This window comes from Gossypium arboreum, chromosome 5 (genome assembly GCF_025698485.1).
Source record: "Gossypium arboreum isolate Shixiya-1 chromosome 5, ASM2569848v2, whole genome shotgun sequence".
NCBI classification, from domain to species: domain Eukaryota; kingdom Viridiplantae; phylum Streptophyta; class Magnoliopsida; order Malvales; family Malvaceae; genus Gossypium; species Gossypium arboreum.
The window spans coordinates 93,023,055-93,044,046 of NC_069074.1; the positions used below are offsets into that span (position 1 = coordinate 93,023,055).

General features: G+C 33.9%; 2 protein-coding genes across 3 annotated transcripts; one reads left to right on the top strand and one right to left on the bottom strand.

Annotated features, from left to right (window-relative positions):
- Positions 1–358: 358 nt before the first annotated feature.
- On the top strand, positions 359–2,037 carry LOC108487944 (transcription factor MYB80). Its single transcript, XM_017792277.2, has 3 exons — positions 359–841; positions 957–1,086; positions 1,225–2,037. Exons 1-3 carry the CDS (start codon positions 709–711, stop codon positions 1,970–1,972), a joined length of 1,011 nt encoding a protein of 336 aa, XP_017647766.2. The 5' UTR covers positions 359–708; the 3' UTR covers positions 1,973–2,037.
- On the bottom strand, positions 1,847–17,552 carry LOC108489156 (proteasome activator subunit 4). 2 transcript variants are annotated; one of them, XM_017793477.2, is made up of 35 exons: positions 16,931–17,552; positions 15,105–15,207; positions 14,898–15,010; positions 14,430–14,552; positions 13,885–13,986; positions 13,629–13,794; positions 12,982–13,098; positions 12,808–12,875; positions 12,600–12,701; positions 12,309–12,525; positions 11,884–12,120; positions 11,642–11,769; positions 11,449–11,566; positions 11,146–11,364; positions 10,903–11,058; positions 10,719–10,795; positions 10,419–10,624; positions 10,002–10,215; positions 9,839–9,918; positions 9,577–9,694; positions 9,305–9,475; positions 8,764–8,932; positions 8,646–8,689; positions 8,510–8,552; positions 8,288–8,433; positions 7,975–8,069; positions 6,966–7,861; positions 6,473–6,754; positions 6,263–6,358; positions 5,027–5,205; positions 4,824–4,905; positions 4,419–4,543; positions 3,411–3,503; positions 2,336–2,489; positions 1,847–2,235 (listed from the first exon to the last, which is right to left on the bottom strand). In XM_017793477.2, the coding sequence occupies exons 1-35, from the start codon at positions 17,089–17,091 to the stop codon at positions 2,194–2,196; spliced, it is 5,442 nt and encodes a 1,813-aa protein (XP_017648966.1). In that variant the 5' UTR covers positions 17,092–17,552; the 3' UTR covers positions 1,847–2,193. The 2 variants fall into 2 exon arrangements, with proteins under 2 accessions (XP_017648966.1, XP_017648967.1); XM_017793478.2 differs by having other exon boundaries at positions 14,898–15,005; positions 16,931–16,977.
- Between the last annotated feature and the right edge of the window lie 3,440 nt (positions 17,553–20,992).

Consider the following 20,992-nt stretch of genomic DNA (forward strand, 5'->3'; position numbering starts at 1 on the left):
CTCTTTTTTTCCGTTAAAAATTGATCCCTACGTATCAATATTAAGTATACGTAGCACATCATGTGTAACTAACTAGTTATTCCGTCAGTCACATTAGTTTTTAATAGTAAAAATGAATGAAATGAACAATTTATTTTTTAATTTAACGTACAAAGACTAATTTACGCATTTTTTAAATAAAAAAGACAACATATATAAGTCACCGTGCTACTTTTACCCAAAAACAGTATGTGTGGTGATTTAAGACAGGGCCACACGTGGAAGTTGAAACATTGGAAGGGTTGTAAGTAATGTATGATGAAATCTGAAAGAATGTCAAAGAAGAGAAGAGTTGACCGGGCGTCTTGAGGGTGAGCTACCGGCCAATCCTTCACACACTCAACAGCGTTGAATTCTTTAATAAAATCATGCACATTTGATGGATGTCTTTTCATGCATATATGCAATATCTTTCCCCCTTTGTATATAAATAATATACCTTAACAAATAAAATGAACACCCCCAAACATTTCTCACTTCCCCCCGCCCCTTTTTTTCTTTATTTCGACCTCATCAAAGTTTATTAAGCTATAGCTAGCTGTAGCACAAGAAGCACTCAGCCATTTGCTTTTTCTTTTCCTTTTAATTTTTCCCATTTGTTGTCGAGTCTTTTAACCTTATTTTTAGCATTTAATTTGTCATGGAGTAAAAGTGTAATAATAAAAAAAAATGGGTCGGATTCCATGTTGTGAGAAAGACAATGTTAAAAGAGGACAGTGGACACCCGAGGAAGACAACAAGCTCTCTTCTTACATTGCCCAACATGGCACCCGCAATTGGCGTCTCATCCCCAAGAATGCCGGTCTGTGTTTTGTTCTTGTCACCCTAATATCCAATGCCATTGGATTGCAATGCAATTGTGTTATTTTTTGTTGTTTTAAAAGTAAAAGAAATTGGGTTGGGGTTGATTTTGCTAGGTCTCCAAAGATGTGGGAAAAGCTGCCGATTGCGATGGACTAATTACCTTCGGCCGGACCTTAAACATGGCCAGTTCTCCGATGCTGAGGAGCAAACTATTGTGAAGCTCCATTCTGTTGTTGGCAACCGGTAACAAATCGCTAAACAATGGCTTCCTTTCACAAGACTAGATAAAATGCCACTCTATTTCAAGCTTCTTTTGTAGTTTTATTAGCTCATGTTTTGGGATTAGCTATTAACTTTGTCTAAATTTGTACCACATTGCAGCTGGTCCTTGATTGCAGCACAGTTACCTGGTCGGACAGACAATGATGTTAAAAATCATTGGAACACCAAGCTGAAGAAGAAGCTTTCAGGCATGGGTATTGATCCTGTGACACACAAGCCTTTCTCTCACCTCATGGCTGAGATAGCCACTACATTGGCACCACCACAGGTGGCTCATTTAGCTGAAGCGGCACTAGGGTGTTTCAAGGATGAAATGCTCCACCTGCTAACTAAGAAACGTATAGATTTCCAGCTTCAACAATCAAATCCGGGACAAGGGAATAATACCACAGTTCCTTACAGCAAACAAGATGAGAAAGATGATACAGTTGAGAAGATCAAACTGAATTTATCAAGGGCTATACAAGAACCAGACATGCTCCCCTTGAATAAACCATGGGAGTCTACTAGTACAAGAGCAACATCGGCTAATTTTGAAGGGGGTTGTGGTGTTTTCCCTACATCTGTGACGGGATATCATCATTATGGCCCATCATCTTTTGCCAATGAAGGGGGCGGTTCCGGCTCACCATGGAGCCAGAGTATGTGTACGGGAAGCACATGTACCGCAGGGGAACAAGTGAGGTCACATGAGAAATTAAAGGATGAAAATGGTGAAGAATTTCAAGGTGGGAAAGAAATTAAGAATGCAACAAGCATATTCAATACAGATTGTGTGTTATGGGATATACCATCTGATGATCTTATCAACCCTATTTATAGAGAAGCCTTTAACAACAAAGAATAATAATGTAGGCAAGAATTTCTATTACATGGCCAACAATAAACTTCTTTTGGGGGGGGGGGGGGGGGGGATAAAAGGTTATATTTGGCAATGTAAATAAAAATCATGCTATAGTTCAACTATGACGATACTTATAAGTAAATCATAAAACTTGTCACTACTATTCTCAATCATTGTATTTCTGCTAAATCTTCTCTCTCTTGGTAAAGGAAAGCAAATCTAGATCAAGCAAAATATGATGACGAAGATGATGTATCTGCTAGGACCTGAAAGCATAAAATAGAAAATTAGTGAACAAAAGCTATGCATCATATTTTTCAGCTTAATCGAAAATCCATGATCATTCATAGTTCTATGCAGATATACCTCAAGTTGTTCTTCGGTAAATGAATCCTTTTGAACATTCCATGTATCAGCATGAGTACGCCGAAACTCTGCAACTGCTTTTGTCACTGTTGATTTTACAGGTGATGGCTCCCCACTGAAGCGTGCCAATAACGTAACTTGATGAGGTAACCAACTGCAAAAAGAGAAGTTGTACATCAATAACATAGCAAAATAACTGACAGTGGGAGGAGGGATGTTTCACTGGCTTTTAGCATTCCATTAGGTCCAGATAATTAGATGGCTACAACTGTTGTCTGAAAACTAAGCCTGAAACAATCTCAATTTCCTAGAGTCACAAGTTCCCTAGGGTCCACTTTTGATACATAATTCCATATCATAGAGACTCAACAAGGCATAATAAAATTTAATAGGCATGTCAAGGTGTCTACATACCTTAATTAATATATTGACCAAACTAGATGCCCAATAATTTAACTTCAGAAGGTTTACGCAGTGTTGTAAGTATGCAAGAAAGATGAGTTTATCAGCTATAAAAAAAATTTACTGAGATTTCGTTTCTCCAATATTTTCTTCATTAAATATTCTTCATTAGTTACCTCGTAAGTTAAAAAACAAAAACATTTTTCCCTTTTCTAGCAACAATCCAATTAATTGGCTAACAACAAGCTTTGGATAGAAGTATTATAAGAGAGTACATGGATGTTTCTGAGATACTATTACTTCCCAGTAAAAATTATATTATCAAAATAATTTTAGGCCAACTTAAGAGAAATCCACCTTCTTTAAATAACATAAATGTTGTTTTGATGAGTACCTTAACAGTACTTGCTATACAATTAATATGGTTCTTGTAAACTGATGTATTCTACAAATAGTAGGCAATCAAATGAAAATCACTAAAATTAAAAAAGTACTTTGCATCACCCAAATGATATTTCTTAGGTTGCTAAGATTCAAACTTGCCCCTAGGGCAGTCATTAGGATTTAGAAATGAACTTAGATTTTGATCCATGTAAAATACCGAGTAATCGACATTTAACTCCTGAATTACTATTACCATTTGAAATATGTATCATGTTTAACACAGACCAACCTGGGCATATCATATGGGACTGATAACACAGAAGCTGCCAAAGCAAGTACCACTCCATGTACAGATGCCACAGAGTGTCCAGAATTTCTATTCCTGCATGAATAAGTTTATGATTAGACCTGCATAGATATTAACAGCAAACTGAAACCAGGACCTAGTACACAGTTGAATGTGAATGCATGTACTTTATGTGTAAATAAGCTATTTCCTTATTATTAAGATGCTTATACAAATTTTCTGATCCGGATGGTAGCATATAATTTTTCTGGCAGTTGCACAAAAAATTGTAAATGACTGGATTTAAGACATCTTACTTCTGTCATCACCGATGCATAATCCTACATCACCATGTGTACAGAAATCCAGTCATCACCCACGTGTATGCCTACATCAAAGGAATTATCTTCATTGGGCACCCACAACCCCCTCAAAGGCATAGTCACCTACTAGTGCACCTCAATCGGTACTCTTATGGGCAAAAGGACTCCCTTGAAGGAGTGGTCCTTGGTTTGAACCAAAGGAAGCACATAATTGGGTGACTAAGTCTTGAGGAGCTTGTGGATGCCCAAAGAGGATAATAACTTCAATGAAATTGTACACAAGTGATGACCAAATATATGTCCAAAACCCACTCATTACATACATCTTATAAATTCAGCAAGTAACTTCAAAGCTCAGGTTTTAATGATTTGTGCAGAGTAGTATTCTTATAAAGCATTGTAGGGGAAGCATCTGATAATTTATATGCTGATAGTTTTTCTTCAGACAAATGTCCAACTGAAATTCATTATAGAAACTAAAATTATCATCATGGCATTATTTACATTAGAATTAATTATTCTGTAACGCTTGAGGATAAAATTTTGCAGTCATCTCTAAACCCATCAACACAAAAAATGTGGGCTTTTATTGATGCTTTTCCTGCTTTTGATTTTCATTAAACAACTGAATTTTTTTAGCATGTAAAAGAATTAGCTTCAATTAAACCAATAATTGGCTTAAAAATACCTTGTCTTTCTACTTCGTTGAATGGTATTTGCCTCTATGTAAGCTCTTTCACGGAAATCTCTAGCTAAATCTTCATCTCCACCCTTCATTAGGCCAGCTAACACTGCTGCAGCATGCTCTCTTACCTGAGAAAATGTAGCATTTTAGCCGTAAGTAATAATATCATATCTCCCGCCCAAGGACCTTAATCCACAAATTGGGGCAAAAGATAGATTAAACCAGGGCATTCCTTGTAAAATAATAATTGTGAAAGCACAAGAGTTCAAATTCTGTTATTTTGTACTTAATTCAGTGACCAGAACTCAACTTGTAACTTCTATAGTTCCCTCTCTTTATCAATAAAAAAGTCGCACATGATAAAGTCTAATATCAACTGTTCTATATAAGATTTAGACAGAAAAAAACCTCCACTTGGCTGTCTTGAAGGAGCCTTTCCACTGTTTTCCAGATTTTTTGTTTGTCTCCTTTCGAGAGAATGAAAGTATGCCTGCAATAAAGCACATGACTTAAATTAAAACGCATTTTTATCAACCTACATGATGGAACTGACTCCTGCCACTAGGTTTGCTGAAATAGGAAATTAACAACCTCTTAAAGAAGGAACATACCTGAACATAAAAGTTCGCAGATATGTTAGAGTTGCTGATCTAGTTCGCCAGTTGGGATCATTTGCAGAAGAAAGAATAACAGAAACAGCCTTCTGGAGATGGGGTTCTAAAATGATTCTCCATTTTAACAATTCGAATGCTGCCTTCGCTAATGTTGACAAATCCTTGTTTGATGTTTCCTTCAAAAGGTCAAAATATTTTAGATATAAAAGTTGGGATGGCCAAAAATTTAGACCCTAGCAAATCAGCTATCCAAAAAGTCTTAAAGATAAAGAGTCCAAATGAGGCAGCTCTATGTCAATATGCTCCAAGAATTCTGAGAGCAGAGGTATAATAAATGAAGAAAGAAAACATAGACACAGGCATAGAGATTAGCTGAGTCCTAGTGAACAGCAATCATTAAAAACGTGCAGCGGCAAGTAAAACAAATCTGTGCATGGGAGAGGAGGCTGAAGTAGAACAAAAAATCAAAATATGCTAGAAGTAAACAATTCAATTGAGATGGTGGACACAAATTAAATGGCAGTTGCATATATACAACCAACTACAAACTACAAATCAATAAGCCAATCAAGATTGAGAGTATATTAAAATCATAAACCAAGGTATTTGCACCCTAAGTCCAAGATGCACAACCTTTACAGTGTTTAATTACTATTAAATGAAAATTACCACAGTTTACATATCAGAGGCTTCTATCTGCAATAGATAACTCATTGGAAAGAATATTGAGCCCCAAATTGGAGAACTAAATAAAAGGTTCAAACAAAAATATTTTGTTCAGACTCTTCATTTTTCATGAAGTACTCGTTTCCGACACATATATGTACGGATATGAAAAACTAACCATACCTGTGTCGGATACAGATATGTATCCGACACTCACCCAAGTCTGAGTAACATAGAAACAGAATCTAGAAAGTAATAGAAAAAAGAGCAAAGACAGTAAACCATACTGTAAATGCTATGAAAATATTTTTCAACTGAACGAGGAATGATTACTTCCAGAATCCACCTCTAACATAATGATAACTTTCAGTATTAATAGTGGGCTTTTTTTTCTTTCTCCCTTTTCGGAAACATTATAATCAAATATTTTTTTGCCTATAATTTTTTGGAAAGAAAAAGATAGCACATTAAGTTGGATATAACCCGCTCAAATTGTTGTTAGGTGATAGAAAATATCCCATTAAAAAGAATCTAAAACAAATAACTAGAAGAATCTCTTTTACATACCTGCAAGGAAATTACAGGGTAAAGAAGCCCCACAATAACGTCAAGCAAATATGAAGATCTTCCAGACTTCAAGGTTGAGATGATAAAATGAAATAACTGCTCATGTTACAAAGGGAAAGTGATCAAACAGAGATACAAAAAGCAAAGATTATTAAGTTAAGAGTTTCAAAAAAATAAAAATAAAAAGGAAGAGATAAAATAAATTATTACAGTTTCCATCCATTTGACATCATCCTGTGATCCACCATTCTGATGAGCATTTCTGATATTTATATCTGTTGAGTTATCTAAAACATCAGACAGGCTGGAATTCTGAATGTTCACAACAACCTCAGATGCTCTTTCTGTTAGTAGTTGAACCCAGTTTTCCTGCTTAAGTTGGTTATTAATTTCAGTCTTTCCCCTTTCATTTGAATGATCTTGTGAAGATGACACATAAAGCCGAATGTTAGAGCACAACACAGATAGGGCAACCCCAATAGCTTCCCTTACCTGGCGAACACAAAATTTTAAGAGATTTATTAAAAGAAAAACTTCATGAAAATATCCACATTCTTATCCAGATTTTTAAGGTTGTCCATACAACAACTCACAACAGATCTGCGGACAATATATATATAGAGGGGAGAGGGAGGTTAACACCAATTCACACCACAATAATTTTAAAGTGAAATTGACATATTTAGATGAGAGGCAAGCTTACTTGGGCAGAAGAGTGGCACATATTACCCAGCAACTCATCCAGAAGTTTACTGTGCAGCTGTATCTCAGGCACGGGCATTTTTTGTGGGGATAGTTCTATAAGTGCAGCAGAAATAAAAGCATAGCGCTTTGCAACTACTGTAGTAGTTACAGCTGGAGGTAAAGGTGTCACCAAGCAATTCAAAATCTGTTGTCTCAGAAGGGGAACTCGTGTTCCATGCTTTCCTTTCCCAGTAACTGCATAACGTATACAAGCTGCCCACTCAGGAATGGATTCAACGGATTGAGCAAGAATAATGTGCTGCAACTGGACCATCATCCAGCTATCCCATTCCTCTAAAAGACCATTGACATCAGAATGTAACACTCCAGCAAATGCTTCAGCAGCAACACACTGCTTAGACCTCTCTTTGGAATTTACAAACTCCTCCAATGTACTTTTCAAAGCCAATAAAACTGGCATCCCACATTCTTGTATTAACCGCTTAAATATACGGGCAAAGTTTGAGTAAAATGTATCACTTCCTAATAAAGAGATCCAACTAGGAGTACGTGGCCATGAAGCTGAAAAGTCGAAATAAAAACGGGTAATTGATTTGTCAGCCAAGCTCTGAAAAGAAGAATTGCCATGATTTCCCCTGGAAGATGCGCTATCTGTATCAGTTATATGGACATGAGACAAACTATTTAAGGTCTCATTAAAGAATCCCTCTTCCTGAAATATCTCATGTAATGCTCCTTCAATGACAGATTTAGCACTTTCTTGTGAATTCGTAGAGAAAACTGGTTGATCAGCGGATATCTTATGAGGTGAATCTTTTAATAGCGTATTAAGAGCCGATATTGCAAGTATTCTAGTCTGAGGAAGTTGACTTTTCAAGTTCTTTAGGAAGTGACCTAAGCAGGCAAAAAAGATGATAAAAACTTTTGAAAATTTCCTGATAAATTATTGGGACAAATACTGACGGGCAGTTAAGACAAACTCCATTGTGACCAAGAAAAACACTCACCGGCAGTTTCAGAAATGATTTTTGGTGAAATGTGTGGGTCACTGCGACACACCATAGCCAACAATAGCAAAACTCTATTAGCCATCAGATTATACCTGGAACCAAAGATTTAAACACCAAAAAGAACAAAAGAAGACCCTTAGTCCGATATCACATTATTTCAAGGTATGGTAGGAAAATAATGCTGAAGTGTAAAATGAAATAATGCACACATGCAATTTATAATAAAAGTTTAAACGCACTGCAGCCTTCATAAATGTCCACAATTAATAAGAAATAACAGCATATCAATTGGGCAAACGGTTATCCTTACCGCCAATGCAAACCTGTAGAATCAAAACTCATTGAACCAATCTGAGACACCAAATCTGCAAAATCTGGGGTATCCATATGATTGTCGATTGTCTTAAATATGCTTTTAGAAACACCCGCAAAGTGGATATTGTATTTGACAAAAAGCTGGAAGAATAGAGAAACTATAAGCAAGAAATTTGACAGGTGAACTCCAGAACATGACAACAGGACAAAATTATACCTCATTGATTGCTTTCTGGGCTTTCAGTGATTCATGATGGGAGCTGAAAATCGTGGAAAAATGTATAAAGCCAATGATATTTTAATGTAACTTCAAGTACAGTTTAAAGTACATCCAGAAAAGAAATCAAGGTCACCTTAATAGAACAGCAAGGAGAAATGAGGAGAATGCTTTTGGATCCTGAAATAATAGAGTGGTTATAAGCAAAGCAGTATTGAGAATATAACTAAGACCACTTTATGCTGAATGATTACCATTGTCAAATGCTTGAGAACTGTCTGTGTAGAAAGCACAGCACAAGAACCAAGGACAGCATGTTCAGGTGAATTAGGTTTCCTCAAATTCTCACACAGAGAGAGCACACACTTCGAAATCAAAGACGGCCACCTCTTCATTATCTTCAACAGAGATTTTCCAGCAAGCCTAACAAACAAGCAGGAGTGGTTGCCAGGTAAGACCAAAAATATGTTGACATAGATCTACTCACCTAACAGCTTAAAATGTGCAGAAATGAAATTGCCTTCAGCTGTATAATTTCAATATACCAATAAAATTATAATAGTTTATTGATATCTATATATACCAATAAAATAATAACAGTTGTCACATGTGAAGTTCAAATGTACTAGACTATTTATCTTAGAACATGTTCAAATAATTGTATAGATTGAGTTTTTTTTATGCGCATGTCTGCATCTCTTGATAGTACTTTGTACATTTTAAAAGATTCAAGTTAAATGCTAGGTGAGTGGTCCTCAAATGACATGACAGAATGATTAAAATGAGAAGACTTACATGCGAACGCTTTCATAGTTATGCAAAGAAAGATTTAAAAGATCATCCATCAACAGAATTACATGGTCTGGTGGAGAGAAATTTCCACTTGTACGAAACAGATGATAAGACGATTGCGATGATCTCCAAGTGCTGTGCATATCTGCCTTGTCAATTATGGCCCACCTAGGCCTGTAATGCACAAATCACTTCAGAATTTAGATGACATGATCCTCTTTAACATTATAGTATTGTACAATTGCCAAAAGGAACATCAACATAGAACACTGTACCTTCTCTTTCCTTTAGAATGTGAAGACACGATAAAATTTATTGGAGGTTCTATGATGGCAGCAGATTCCAACTTCCAAGCCTGCCTATGATTTGACCACTCATCATATTCCAAACTTCCTATATGAAACAGGTTGGAATATAAATTTATGAGAAAGAAGATGCAGGTCAGAACGGGAAAAACAATTGAAGCAAATTATTAATTACTATTAGCATCGCCAATAAGTTTTGACATTCATTTCATCCATGAATACTGTCCATTACCGTAGTTTCCAAGAGCATCCATGATACGTATAATGAGAATCAATAAAATGCTGTCATCTGACTTTTCCTCTAATAAGTATCTGTGCACACAGCAAAGAAGAAGATTCAGAAACTATGGCTGCTTAGATTGTAATGCTCAGATGCAAAGCAATTAGACTATTACTTGCTGGCTGTGTGTATAACCTCAGCAGCCTTTTCTCGCAGTTGAGTGCTTCCAACCCTTGCACCTGTAGCTCCAGCTATTAGAAAAGGATTACAGGAGTCCTGGATCGTGCCATTCCTGGAAGGTGGGCTGAAATCAGGCAAGCATGATAATACACCTTGCAAGCAAGAGTCAATCCGTAAAAGAGTCACTTTCAAGTGCTCTTTCTCATTGCCTGTGAAAATTTGCATGAAAATGTCAAAGAAAAAATATTATCATTTTCTACCCTATGAATTAACCCATGAATTTAAGAAAATCAATACTTTATGAAGATCCCCAAAAATGAAAAATGAAAAACATAAGCACCCTTATCCAGACAGATTTTCCTGAATATTTTACATATCAGTCTTCTATACTAAAAGACAAGATTACATTTACCTGGATCCGAGTGGATCTTAGTTTGGCATATTCTTAAAAGATCATCTAAAGCCGACTGAAAATGAAGAATCAAAAGTTCATTAGCAAATTGAACTTCTTCATCACTCGGAACATGCCACCTAGGGCCCTTCAGTGCTCCATCAGAATAATCTTTTGCACTGATCCATTCCTCTAATGCAGCGGCAGCAGGGTGATTGAAGGTGCACCTAAAAGCCAGAATCTCCTTTATTTTGTTCCAAGTCAATTGAAAAACTAAAAAGAAAATTCATAATTATTTGAGCAAATAAAAATTTTAAATACTTGTACTGATCCATAGGATAATAAAGGACCAGGCTTCCCAGCAGAGAGCGAAGAAGATGATCACCAGCCCCATTTACCTGATTTTGGAAACAAGTCAGTCATAAAAACAACCTAAAATAAAAACTGAGTGGCAAAACTAAACAAAACAGGTTCATAAAACATCTTATTCAAAGAGCGGGGTAACCTTCCAAGATGGGGAGTCAAATGCAGAAACAATCACTTCCTTGAATTGATCCTTATAACGGAGAAGTGCTGAGCCTCCATAACTGATGGCGACCGATAATATTTTCAATTGATAATCAATTGCTGTTTCAAGAGCTGGAGAAAGGGTGGGTTTAGCCTACAAAAGAAAATATATATATCAACTTCCACTATAAAAATATGGAATAGAAACAAAACTATCAAGAACACTTGGGAAGAAAAACACCTTCGTTGAAGCAGAGGGATCCAGAGTTCCTCTTCCTCCAAATCCTGTAACAGGTGTCCCATTCAAAGAGGATAGAACAGATGATAAAATTGGTTCTACAAGGTGAACAACTGCCTCTTCTGGATTTGAATGAACACATGCACAACAAAGCAGTCCAACCTCTGCAATTGCCCCGGGAAGAATATTTGTCCTAACAAACTTGGAGATTTTTTTTAGAGCCTGTTCCAATTATAAGGAAAATAGGAATAAATTTCAAAAAGGGCAAAATTCATGACCTTATGATTTGAAACAAAAAGAAGGAACCTGGTTATATAGTTGTTTTGAAAGTCTTCCAAGTAAGATTTCAAGCATACAATAATAGTAAGGACCATCTTCAACTAGAAAAGTTCCTGATGTTGCTGACGAATGAAGGCCTTCATTCCTGCAAAAACAGAAAAAAAAATTATTCCAAAAATAATTGAATTGAACATAGCGACCAAATAGCACTTTAACTTACAGAACACTGCTAGGTTCCAGATGTAGAAGCAATGAAAATAAGCGGCAAAAAAATTCATCTAGCCATTCAGAAAAGCGAATCATGGGCATGAATGAGAGCTCATCCATATTATCATCCAGCATAGCCATCTGAAATTATAAGTGGATTAGAGGGAAAAGCACTAAAAGAATAAAAAAAATAAGTAATAGAAAGAGATTAAACATGAGCCAATCTATTGCAAGAATTAGGGGCCTGAAGCTTACATTGGAAAAGATGGAGCCTATTAATTGCATAGTTGCCAAGGTTTTAGGAGGATCGTTGGCATCCATACCAAGTAGCGCATTCGATAATGAAATCATGAGAAGAGCAATGAATGTATCATCACCACCTTCAAGATCAGCTGACTTAACTGAACTACTTGATAGGGATGTGAAAAAAAGAGAACGTCCAGCAAATGCTACTGACATCACAGCAGTTTTCAACTGGTGCGTGGCAGTCAGCTGGTAAATACAAAGTTGGCAAAATGAAGTCAACTCAAGGAAAGAAGCATACACTTACAAGGAACGAGAACTAAGTCATATTAGTCAGACCAATGTACTACTAAGATTAAAACATATCAAACAATAAATGAACCAACAAAATCTTTTAACGACACTATCATACAAAAAATGCATATAACATAACTAACCGTCTCCAAGGCCATATGGAATCGAGAAGCCAAAAATGGAAGGACCAACGAGGGCTCCACATAGGATAAGATCGATGTTGCTGTAGCAACAGTCTCCGAAAGATGTTCGTTTTTGCTATACTGACCACGATCAATTAGCCTCAGCAGCACATTAACAAATGCAGTCCTTTCTAGTTTTCCTAAGTAAAGCTCAGCCTGAATATCATTATCTGTGTTCCTGGAATTGCAGCATATAAGTGGAACACATTCCAAATACAAAAGACATACACAATGTTGTCAGAAGATTCTTACTGCTGCTCATGCTGTAAGCGCTTTTGGAATGTAATCACCAAATATAGCAAAAACCGCTCCAATGAATATGTCCACCTACCACCATTAGAGGGATGGTAATATCTGCAAAAAAAAAAAAAAAAAAAGAAAAGCAATAAATAGAACCAATTGAGTAGAATATATAACTTAAAAGCAGAACTAAAGCATTTAAAAATGTTGGTAAACTAACTGTTCCAAGAGGTTGACCAATTTCTCAAAGTGCTCTTGGGCCACACTACTAGGCTTTAATAGATACACCTGTAATATTATTTTCAAATTTGAGTATAAAAAATTATACAAGGAACGATAAATGAGCATCAATTTGAAATTCCTGAATACACGGGCCATGGATTTTTCATCTTACAACTGATTTTGCAATGGCCTTTGCAGGAGTGACTGTCTTATTGGAGAACAAGAACCTTGTGTTTCTGGGTACATCCACAGAAAAAGGATAAGATCCACTTCCACTTGCCACAGGAACCTGAAATGACCAGAGAGGCAATGAAAAATTTAACGTTTAAAAATTAAGCATAACAACAAGGCTGATTGAAACTAAAACATACAATCAACTCGAAGCTAAAACATACAATCAACTCGAAGAGAACCAAAAAGCTAGAGGGAAAGAAGAATTGAGGAAAGGAAGAGACGAAAGAATAACAACAAAGCTGATTGAAACTGAAACATGCGATAAAATGCAACAGAACCAAAAAAAAAAAAAAAAGCAGGAAAGAATATTTGAGAGAAAAAAGGGGCAAAAGAGAACCAGCATAAGCAAGGAAAAGCATATAGAAGCCTTTATTATAGCATATAGAAGCCTTTATTATAGAAAGCTAAGTATTAAACATTTTCTCTGTTAAATAGCTCCTGAAGAATGAATTTATATATCACTCACTCTTCAGCAACGGTGCTTGTATTTAGGAGTTTAAGCAAATTCAACTATTTGAATACAAAGGATTACTTCTTTCAAACCAACAATAATAAGGATCAATGACACTTGACATATACACTCACCTCAAACATGTTCAAAAATTTAGTAAATAGTGTAGGTAAGAAACATTCCCAGTTGATAAATTTGCAATTCTTCACTACACGAGCCACAATAGCAGTCCATTGACTGTTCCAGAATTGACAATTTGGGATTGAGTCCCAGAGTTCCATACACTCTCTAATCCAAGTACTGCCAAACCACAAGATTAGAAATTAGCTTTCTCAAGGCACCCTGGTGAAAACAACACCATGACAGTTCCCAAATATATGTTATCCTTACTCTGAGAAGAAATCTTGATTGTCTGCATTTGTAGGAAGGAACAGTCTCAGAAATCCAGCTCCTTCAAAGGTAGCATTGTGCCATGGATTTTCCAAAAGAGATCTGAGAATACATTAAAAAAAAGAATTGGATATTTAATGGAGCATTTAAAATATCTTAGCGATAATTACCAAACCTAGAGTTTTTGTGAGAACCATGATTATGAAAGGAAGAGATCAATAAGGTCCCTATGCAAAGACCTCAATGACAACTTTGATTTCTTATTGGCTAGCCAACAAGTAGCATCAAAATAGTATTATAAAGGATTTCAATTTTTTGTTTCTAAGAAAATAGAACTCCATTAACAAAAAAAAACACGGTTTCTAACTTCATTTTCATTGCAACAAACAGTAAGACGGATGAATTTATGTATGTCTGAATCAGATGGAACAGCAACTAATTTACTTGAGACAGTTTGACATCAATTTAGAAAACAGAAAATTGTACAAGTTTATAGAGAATCAAAATGTATCTAAAATTGATTGAGGAAACCACAGAGCACTTGCCTAAACTCTGACCAAATTTCAGATGCAGAACCAGCTGGAAAGAACCGCCGGCACGACCGAACAAGGGAAGTGACCATCTCAAAATGCCGCTGTCTCAATCTCCATCCCTCTGGACCTGTATTCCTGAAAAATATACATAATCAAAGGACAAGCAGCATATAGAAGGGACATTAAGTGGTCAAGAAAGGATACATTATAGAGCTGAAATTTACATAGAGATGATTTACGAAAATATGCTTATAAAATCCTTTCCTCTTAAAGACTTAAGTTTAAGACTTCACATCATAAAAGTTTAAATTGAGAACCCTAAAGGCATGCCCATCACCAATAGTTAAGGACTTCAGTCCAAATCATACCATGAACCAAAAAGAGTAGGGAGGGAAAAGTTTTATTAACCAATCATCGACCAATAATATGGCTTCAAAAATACAACTACCATGCATTATAAGCACACATTGAATAACTAACCTTGTGAAATGCGTATGAATAAGAGTATCATACAAAGGATGCCACTGAACTTTCAAGGACAATTTCTTTCGATACTTATTAAGCAATCTGACTAAGATATTTCCCCATCTAACCTAATATGTTACAAGGAACAATCAATTAGAAAATGAAAACGAATGATAGAAGAACAAATAAAAAGATTATTCTTTCTAGTATCCAATGTATTACCTGCACATAAAGCTTGCTCTGTGATTTGTGGAATAATTCTAAGCCAATCTGAACAACTGAAACTACGTCTTCCAAAGATATATCACTTTTGGCCTTTATAAAACTGCAAAGCAATAACTAATAAGTCAGATCCGAAGCCCTGTAATCATCTTTTACTCTCAAGGTATGGTGCACATTACATAGTACACTTATGACAGGTTATGACTTATCATGGACTAACAAAGAGAACAAGCATGACCATGCAACAAACAAGAGATAAAAACAAAACAAACATTTATGAAAAGATTTAGTCAGTCAAAATAAAATACATGCAAGTTATGCTCTCTTCATAAAATGACAAAGTCGTAACTTGCATAAATTCACAATCGTAGTACTGAAACCTATGGTAGACAAGAATAATAATCATAGAGGCATCATTTAACACATGAAAAAAAAAAGATTAGATTTACAACCAAAAACCAGGAGTAGAATGTCTACATGTGCGAATCTGACTGTTGCCAAGACTATAACCATGAATGTGACACTAAAAACAGACAGGACATATGACCAAGTACTCAAGAAACTATACTTAAAGTCTTAAACAACTATCGACAGATAATCAAGGTGTGTGTAAGCATTATAACTAAAATATTCACATATACTTGAATGCTCCAAAAATGCCATAGATGCCCCCTGTAAGAATTTTTTATTTGGAGGAAAGCACTTCATGAATTATGTACAGAAAAAATAGGATGGTCCAACCAAGAGTAAACATGAAAATGTTTTCCCTGTAATAGCTATGAACATCTCCTTATAGCATTGAGATATCCCTAAAAGTAATGCCTGAACACTTCTTAAAAATAAATAGCACTATCAAGACTAAATTTTGGCACACCTGCTAAGTTGGTGTACTGATGAAAGAGAAAAAAATAGTTGAAAAGAAATATAATAAGTGGAAGAAAAAACAGTCACCTACCTATAGGAATGAGCATGTCTTGTAATTGCATGCCTGAAAGTGTATCAAATAAAAATATTTAAAAGTATCTAAATCCTATGTATTCTTTTATATGCTTCATTTATTTACAATGATATAGAGGTGTCACTTCACTTGTGAAAGCAACTTAGTCAAGGCTTTATTGATTGCAGAGATGCTCAAGCATTGGTGTCTATGCTGCCCAATGTCATCTTATGAAGTGAATATCGAAATCTCTAATGCTGACAGGTCAGGCATGCAAGGGAATACGTCAAAGTAGAATAAAGCAAATTCAGCACTCATGGTATGAGCCATAAACAGTCAACCACCTATATCTAAATTCTATTCTAATTTAGGATGCACTTGAAAGAAAATTGACTGTGGAAAAGGGAAGAGCTCAGTCTATAATTGATTTCAGGTTTTCCATGTGCAATGCCAGCCATCTTGGAGGCATTCGACATGGTTCGAACTGCATATGTGATTATAAGGCTTCTCAATCAGGGTAAAGGATTATGAGACAGACTAAAATAGAGGTCATGGTTGGTTCAGGACCCATAGATATAGTAACACCCTCCCTCTCCAACTCTCAATACCAAAAACTCTACATTGAAGGTATAGACTAAAAAAAATCTAAGATTGAATGCCCGCATAACTGCAATCCTTACTCTTAACCTCGATAAAACTCAATGATCAGTCAAAAACCCGTGAAAATTAACTTAACTATCTATATATTGGGTAGTTAAAATCTCAGGGAAAAAAAAAAGATATTCTAGGATCCATTATTGAACAGAAATTCAACCAATAGAAAAATCAAAACTGAAAAAAAAAAAACAAGTAGAGGAGAGAGAGAGAGAGAGAGAAATTAGAGGGTTACAGGTCGATGACAGAGATCCATTTGAGAGTGGAGTAAACGGAATCCGGGTCATCGGGTCGATAAAGGTCCTTGAGAGAAGAAACCACCCGAGAAAAAGATTCTTTCTCCTTCTTGGTCTCTTCGGCAACAGGTGGGGGCAACCATGCATTGTAGAGATGCATATCTAAATCCTCCTAAGTCTGAAAACCAAGACTAAAGCTATATATTTATATAAAAAAATTTCTGGGTTTTTATTTAGCTTTAGGAAAACTATGAATTCTGATCCAAACAAAAAGAAAAGAAAGAAATGGGGAAAGAGAAATGAAATTAAAATGAAAAACAGAGTAGAAATGAATATGGAAAAGCTTGAAAGAGTAATCTTATGTAGAAGAGTTGAAGGGGAGAGAGGGGTTGGTTTGTGTTTTTATTTCAGTTTTTTTTCTTGATTAAAAAGAAATTGATTTGATTTCTTGGGGAGGGGGAAGGGAGGGGCTGACGAATGAAGACGAGGACGAGGATGATGCTGATAGATGGCTTTATATGTTATAATGTTTTTCCATTTCTGACTTTCAGCTTTTCTTTTGTTTTGTGTTGTGTACACGCACAGATTTTTTTTAATTGGGCCGTCAAATTGTGTACCGTTTTACATCAAATTTATTAGGCTGCTGCCTCTACCCAAGCCTAGGGTGCAAATAAGATCTTTTTTGTTTGTATATAAATTATTTCTAATATTTTTAATATTAAATTACTATTTTACCCATCGTCATTCGAAATCACCCGGACCGGTTGGATCGAGAATCATTTGAAATATCAATCCGGAAAAAAATATTAAATCGATTGAGTCTGTAACCAATAAAGTCCGATTGAATATGGCTAAAAACTTATTGTGCTGCGCAGTTAAACTGTTCGAGCTGAAATTTTTTGTCTTTAATAATTTATTTAAATCGAATGGACTAGTTGGACCAACAAACCGATGATGTGACTAATTCAACTATCTATCTAATTTTTGAAAATTTGATTTTATTTTTAATATTGTATATAAATTTTATAAATGAATTTAATTGAATCGAACTTGAATAGCTTGATTTTACTCTAGCCTTTGTTAAATTAAATCTAGTAATTAAATAATTAGAGCCAATAAAAATTAAAATTATTTTAATTTTAGTGTTTTTTTTATATTTTTCATGTTTATTTTACTGTTCATGTTTGGAATTTGTAGCTGCCTTCCCAACAATATTGTTTCCAAGCTTTAAACTTGTATTCTCTTTTAAAAATGCAATGTGTCGTCCTACAATATTTAATTTTGATTTAATCTAATTTAATATCATTTCAATAATAGACTTAATTACCATTCAAATTTACTTTTTGCCTCGATGAATTGAGTTCAATGATTACATAGAGAAGGCGAGTAACTCAAAAAAAAGTGATTAAAGCTTTCTATTGGCATTTTAAAGTTCATGTTCGAATTTTAGTGTTAACATCTTCATCCTTTAAATCTATATATTATATAAAACCAACTCCTAAGGGAGTCGAGGAGTTAATAGGGTATTTTAGTTAGTACAAAAAATTATAAGGATAATTTAGAAATTAAGACTTAATAGGGTTATTTACAAATTTCGCAAAAAATTAATCAGTTTATTTATAAATTTTAAATTCTATTATTCTATTTTAGATATTTTATTTATTATTTATTATTTATTTTATAAATAAATATATAATTATTTTTCCTTCATTATTATATATTTTATTTATTTTTATGTATAAATAATTTTTTATATCTAATTTTTATTTTTAATTAATTTAATATTATGCTTTTATTTTATTTTATTTGGAAGTTACTTTTGTAACTTTTAATTTAATAGAAATTACAAACAATCAATTATATATATAGATAAGCACACACATACATATAATTATTCTTTGAGTTCTTTTTAGTTATAATTTTATTGATTTATTTTTAAAATAATTTTGTAATAAATATATTAATTAAATATTAAGTAGATGGATAAATAATGATAAATTTCATTTTGAAATATTTTTATTATTGTATATTTTTTGGAACAATCTCATTATAGATTATAATCATATCTGCTCTTTTTGGTATAAAACTTAGAACTATCCATTGTCCTTCCTTAACTCATAAATAGGAAGATAATGCGCTTCAATACATTCTAATTCACGTCCTCCTACATTGATAATAATGCTCATGCTAATTGAAGTAAGATCCCATCGACATTATTATACATTTAATTGTACTATAAATTATATTTTAAACATTATTATATATTAATTATTTTTATTAATTTATTTAGATGTTATAGTTATTAAAATTATTTATATTATTATTTTATTATTTACTTAAGTACATTTAAAGCGTTTTCTATTTGGCCGATTGAGTCTTGGCTCGATTGACTTGGGCATTGTTGCCAATCTAAAAAAATATAGGTTCGAGTATGCTGAAGCGTATTATCCTCTTATTTAGCAATAAGGGGTTTAGAAATATAAGAGCAAGATCAATCCCAATAATATAAACATTGAATGGCAATTTTTTTACATAATAGACCGGGTTCGGATTGAGCCAAAACATAAACTAGACTGAATCGAATTTGGGTTCAAATAATCCGACTTATGACCAAATCTAAGTACAGCCACCAGTGAATAAGTTTAATCCGCTATTAATTACTTATTTGGACTATTTTATTGTAATTTCTACTTTTACATGTCACAATCATTGTACATGTGATTGGGGGAAATAGAGGGAGGGACCTTTTGTCTGTCTACTTCCCAACTCAAGTTCGTTTAGTGGACGTGGCATCCATTAGTCCATTGAATAATTTGACTTTACATGATTTTAAAATAATTTAAAATCATTGTATTAAAATAAATATTTTAAAATAAATAATTGTATTAACAGTTTTCTACAAATAGTTTTTAAAATTTTAAAAATAGAATAAATGAGTTAATAAAAAGGTAATTTTATTTTTCTAAATAATTTCTTAATTGAGTTTATTCACATTATATTTAATATATAGTATAGATTGAATTACTTTTTGTTATAAAATCAAGTTTAGAATTATTTTATCGAAATTCGAGTTGAGTAAAAAGATATACAAAATTCAACAATTTTTTACGATATTATTGAGAAAGTTTTACCTAAATATCGCCTCTGATCCAAACTAGAGGCAAATTTAAGTGGCTGGCAGGGGCCGGCTCTTCTAAAATAGAAAATTTCTATTTAGGTCCTTTAAATTTTTTTTAAAAAAATTTAAATTAGTAAAGGTAAAATTACACTTTGGCCCCTCTAAAATTATAAAAATTTAATTTAATCCTTTACAAATTATAAAGATATAGACTATAAGAAATTAAAATTTCATTCAGCCCTCTAAAAATTTGTTCTGACTTCACCCTGATCCAAACATGATTAGACTCGGATTATAAAGTTGTTGACTATTATACATAATACTTTAAAACATGGTAGCTTGAAAATTTTCAACGGTCAACTTTATTTCTTTTTTGTAATGTTATCAAGATTGAATTGTTTAGTTTTTATGGTAGAGGGGACTAATTTGGTACTAAACGTAAACGTATAGGAACTCACCAAAGAATTTAACCAAAGAATAATAAAAGAGAGGTGGAGTAATAGCTTGCTTTTGGTTTGCTTACTCAGCTCTTACGCCGACTCCACACACACTGTTTTGTTGTTTTCTAATTCTAAAGGATAAATGGTGTACTACTTTTTGCTAGGATTTGGTGAAACAACTACTCACTAAAGGTCTAATCCAATTGAAGGAAAAAAATGGAGGCCATAAAGGGAAATATGGGATAATTTGTAAAATTACATAGAAATTATTAATATAAGTAAAAAGAAAAAGTGTTTCTTAAATTTTAATAAGAAAAAAATAAAACATTGGAAGTTATTTAACTACATTATTTTTTTTTAACAACTTAATTTTTAATGGTGTCGAAAACGACGATTTTGGAATTCTATTTTCGTAATTTGAATCCATAATTAATATTTACAAGGATAATATAGAAATATATTAAAATTTGGTCTAGTAATTTTGCTGAATTGATAGTTAATTA

Coding starts and splice junctions, on each gene's coding strand:
- LOC108487944 (XM_017792277.2), top strand. CDS start 709: ATGGGTCGGATTCCATGTTGTGAGAAAGACAATGTTAAAAGAGGACAG. Junction 842..956: donor TCTCATCCCCAAGAATGCCG/GTCTGTGTTTTG, acceptor TGATTTTGCTAG/GTCTCCAAAGATGTGGGAAA. Junction 1,087..1,224: donor CATTCTGTTGTTGGCAACCG/GTAACAAATCGC, acceptor ACCACATTGCAG/CTGGTCCTTGATTGCAGCAC.
- LOC108489156 (XM_017793477.2), bottom strand. CDS start 17,091: ATGCATCTCTACAATGCATGGTTGCCCCCACCTGTTGCCGAAGAGACC. Junction 13,987..14,429: donor GAAATTTGGTCAGAGTTTAG/GCAAGTGCTCTG, acceptor ATGTATTCTCAG/ATCTCTTTTGGAAAATCCAT. Junction 4,544..4,823: donor TTCAAGACAGCCAAGTGGAG/GTTTTTTTCTGT, acceptor ACATTTTCTCAG/GTAAGAGAGCATGCTGCAGC.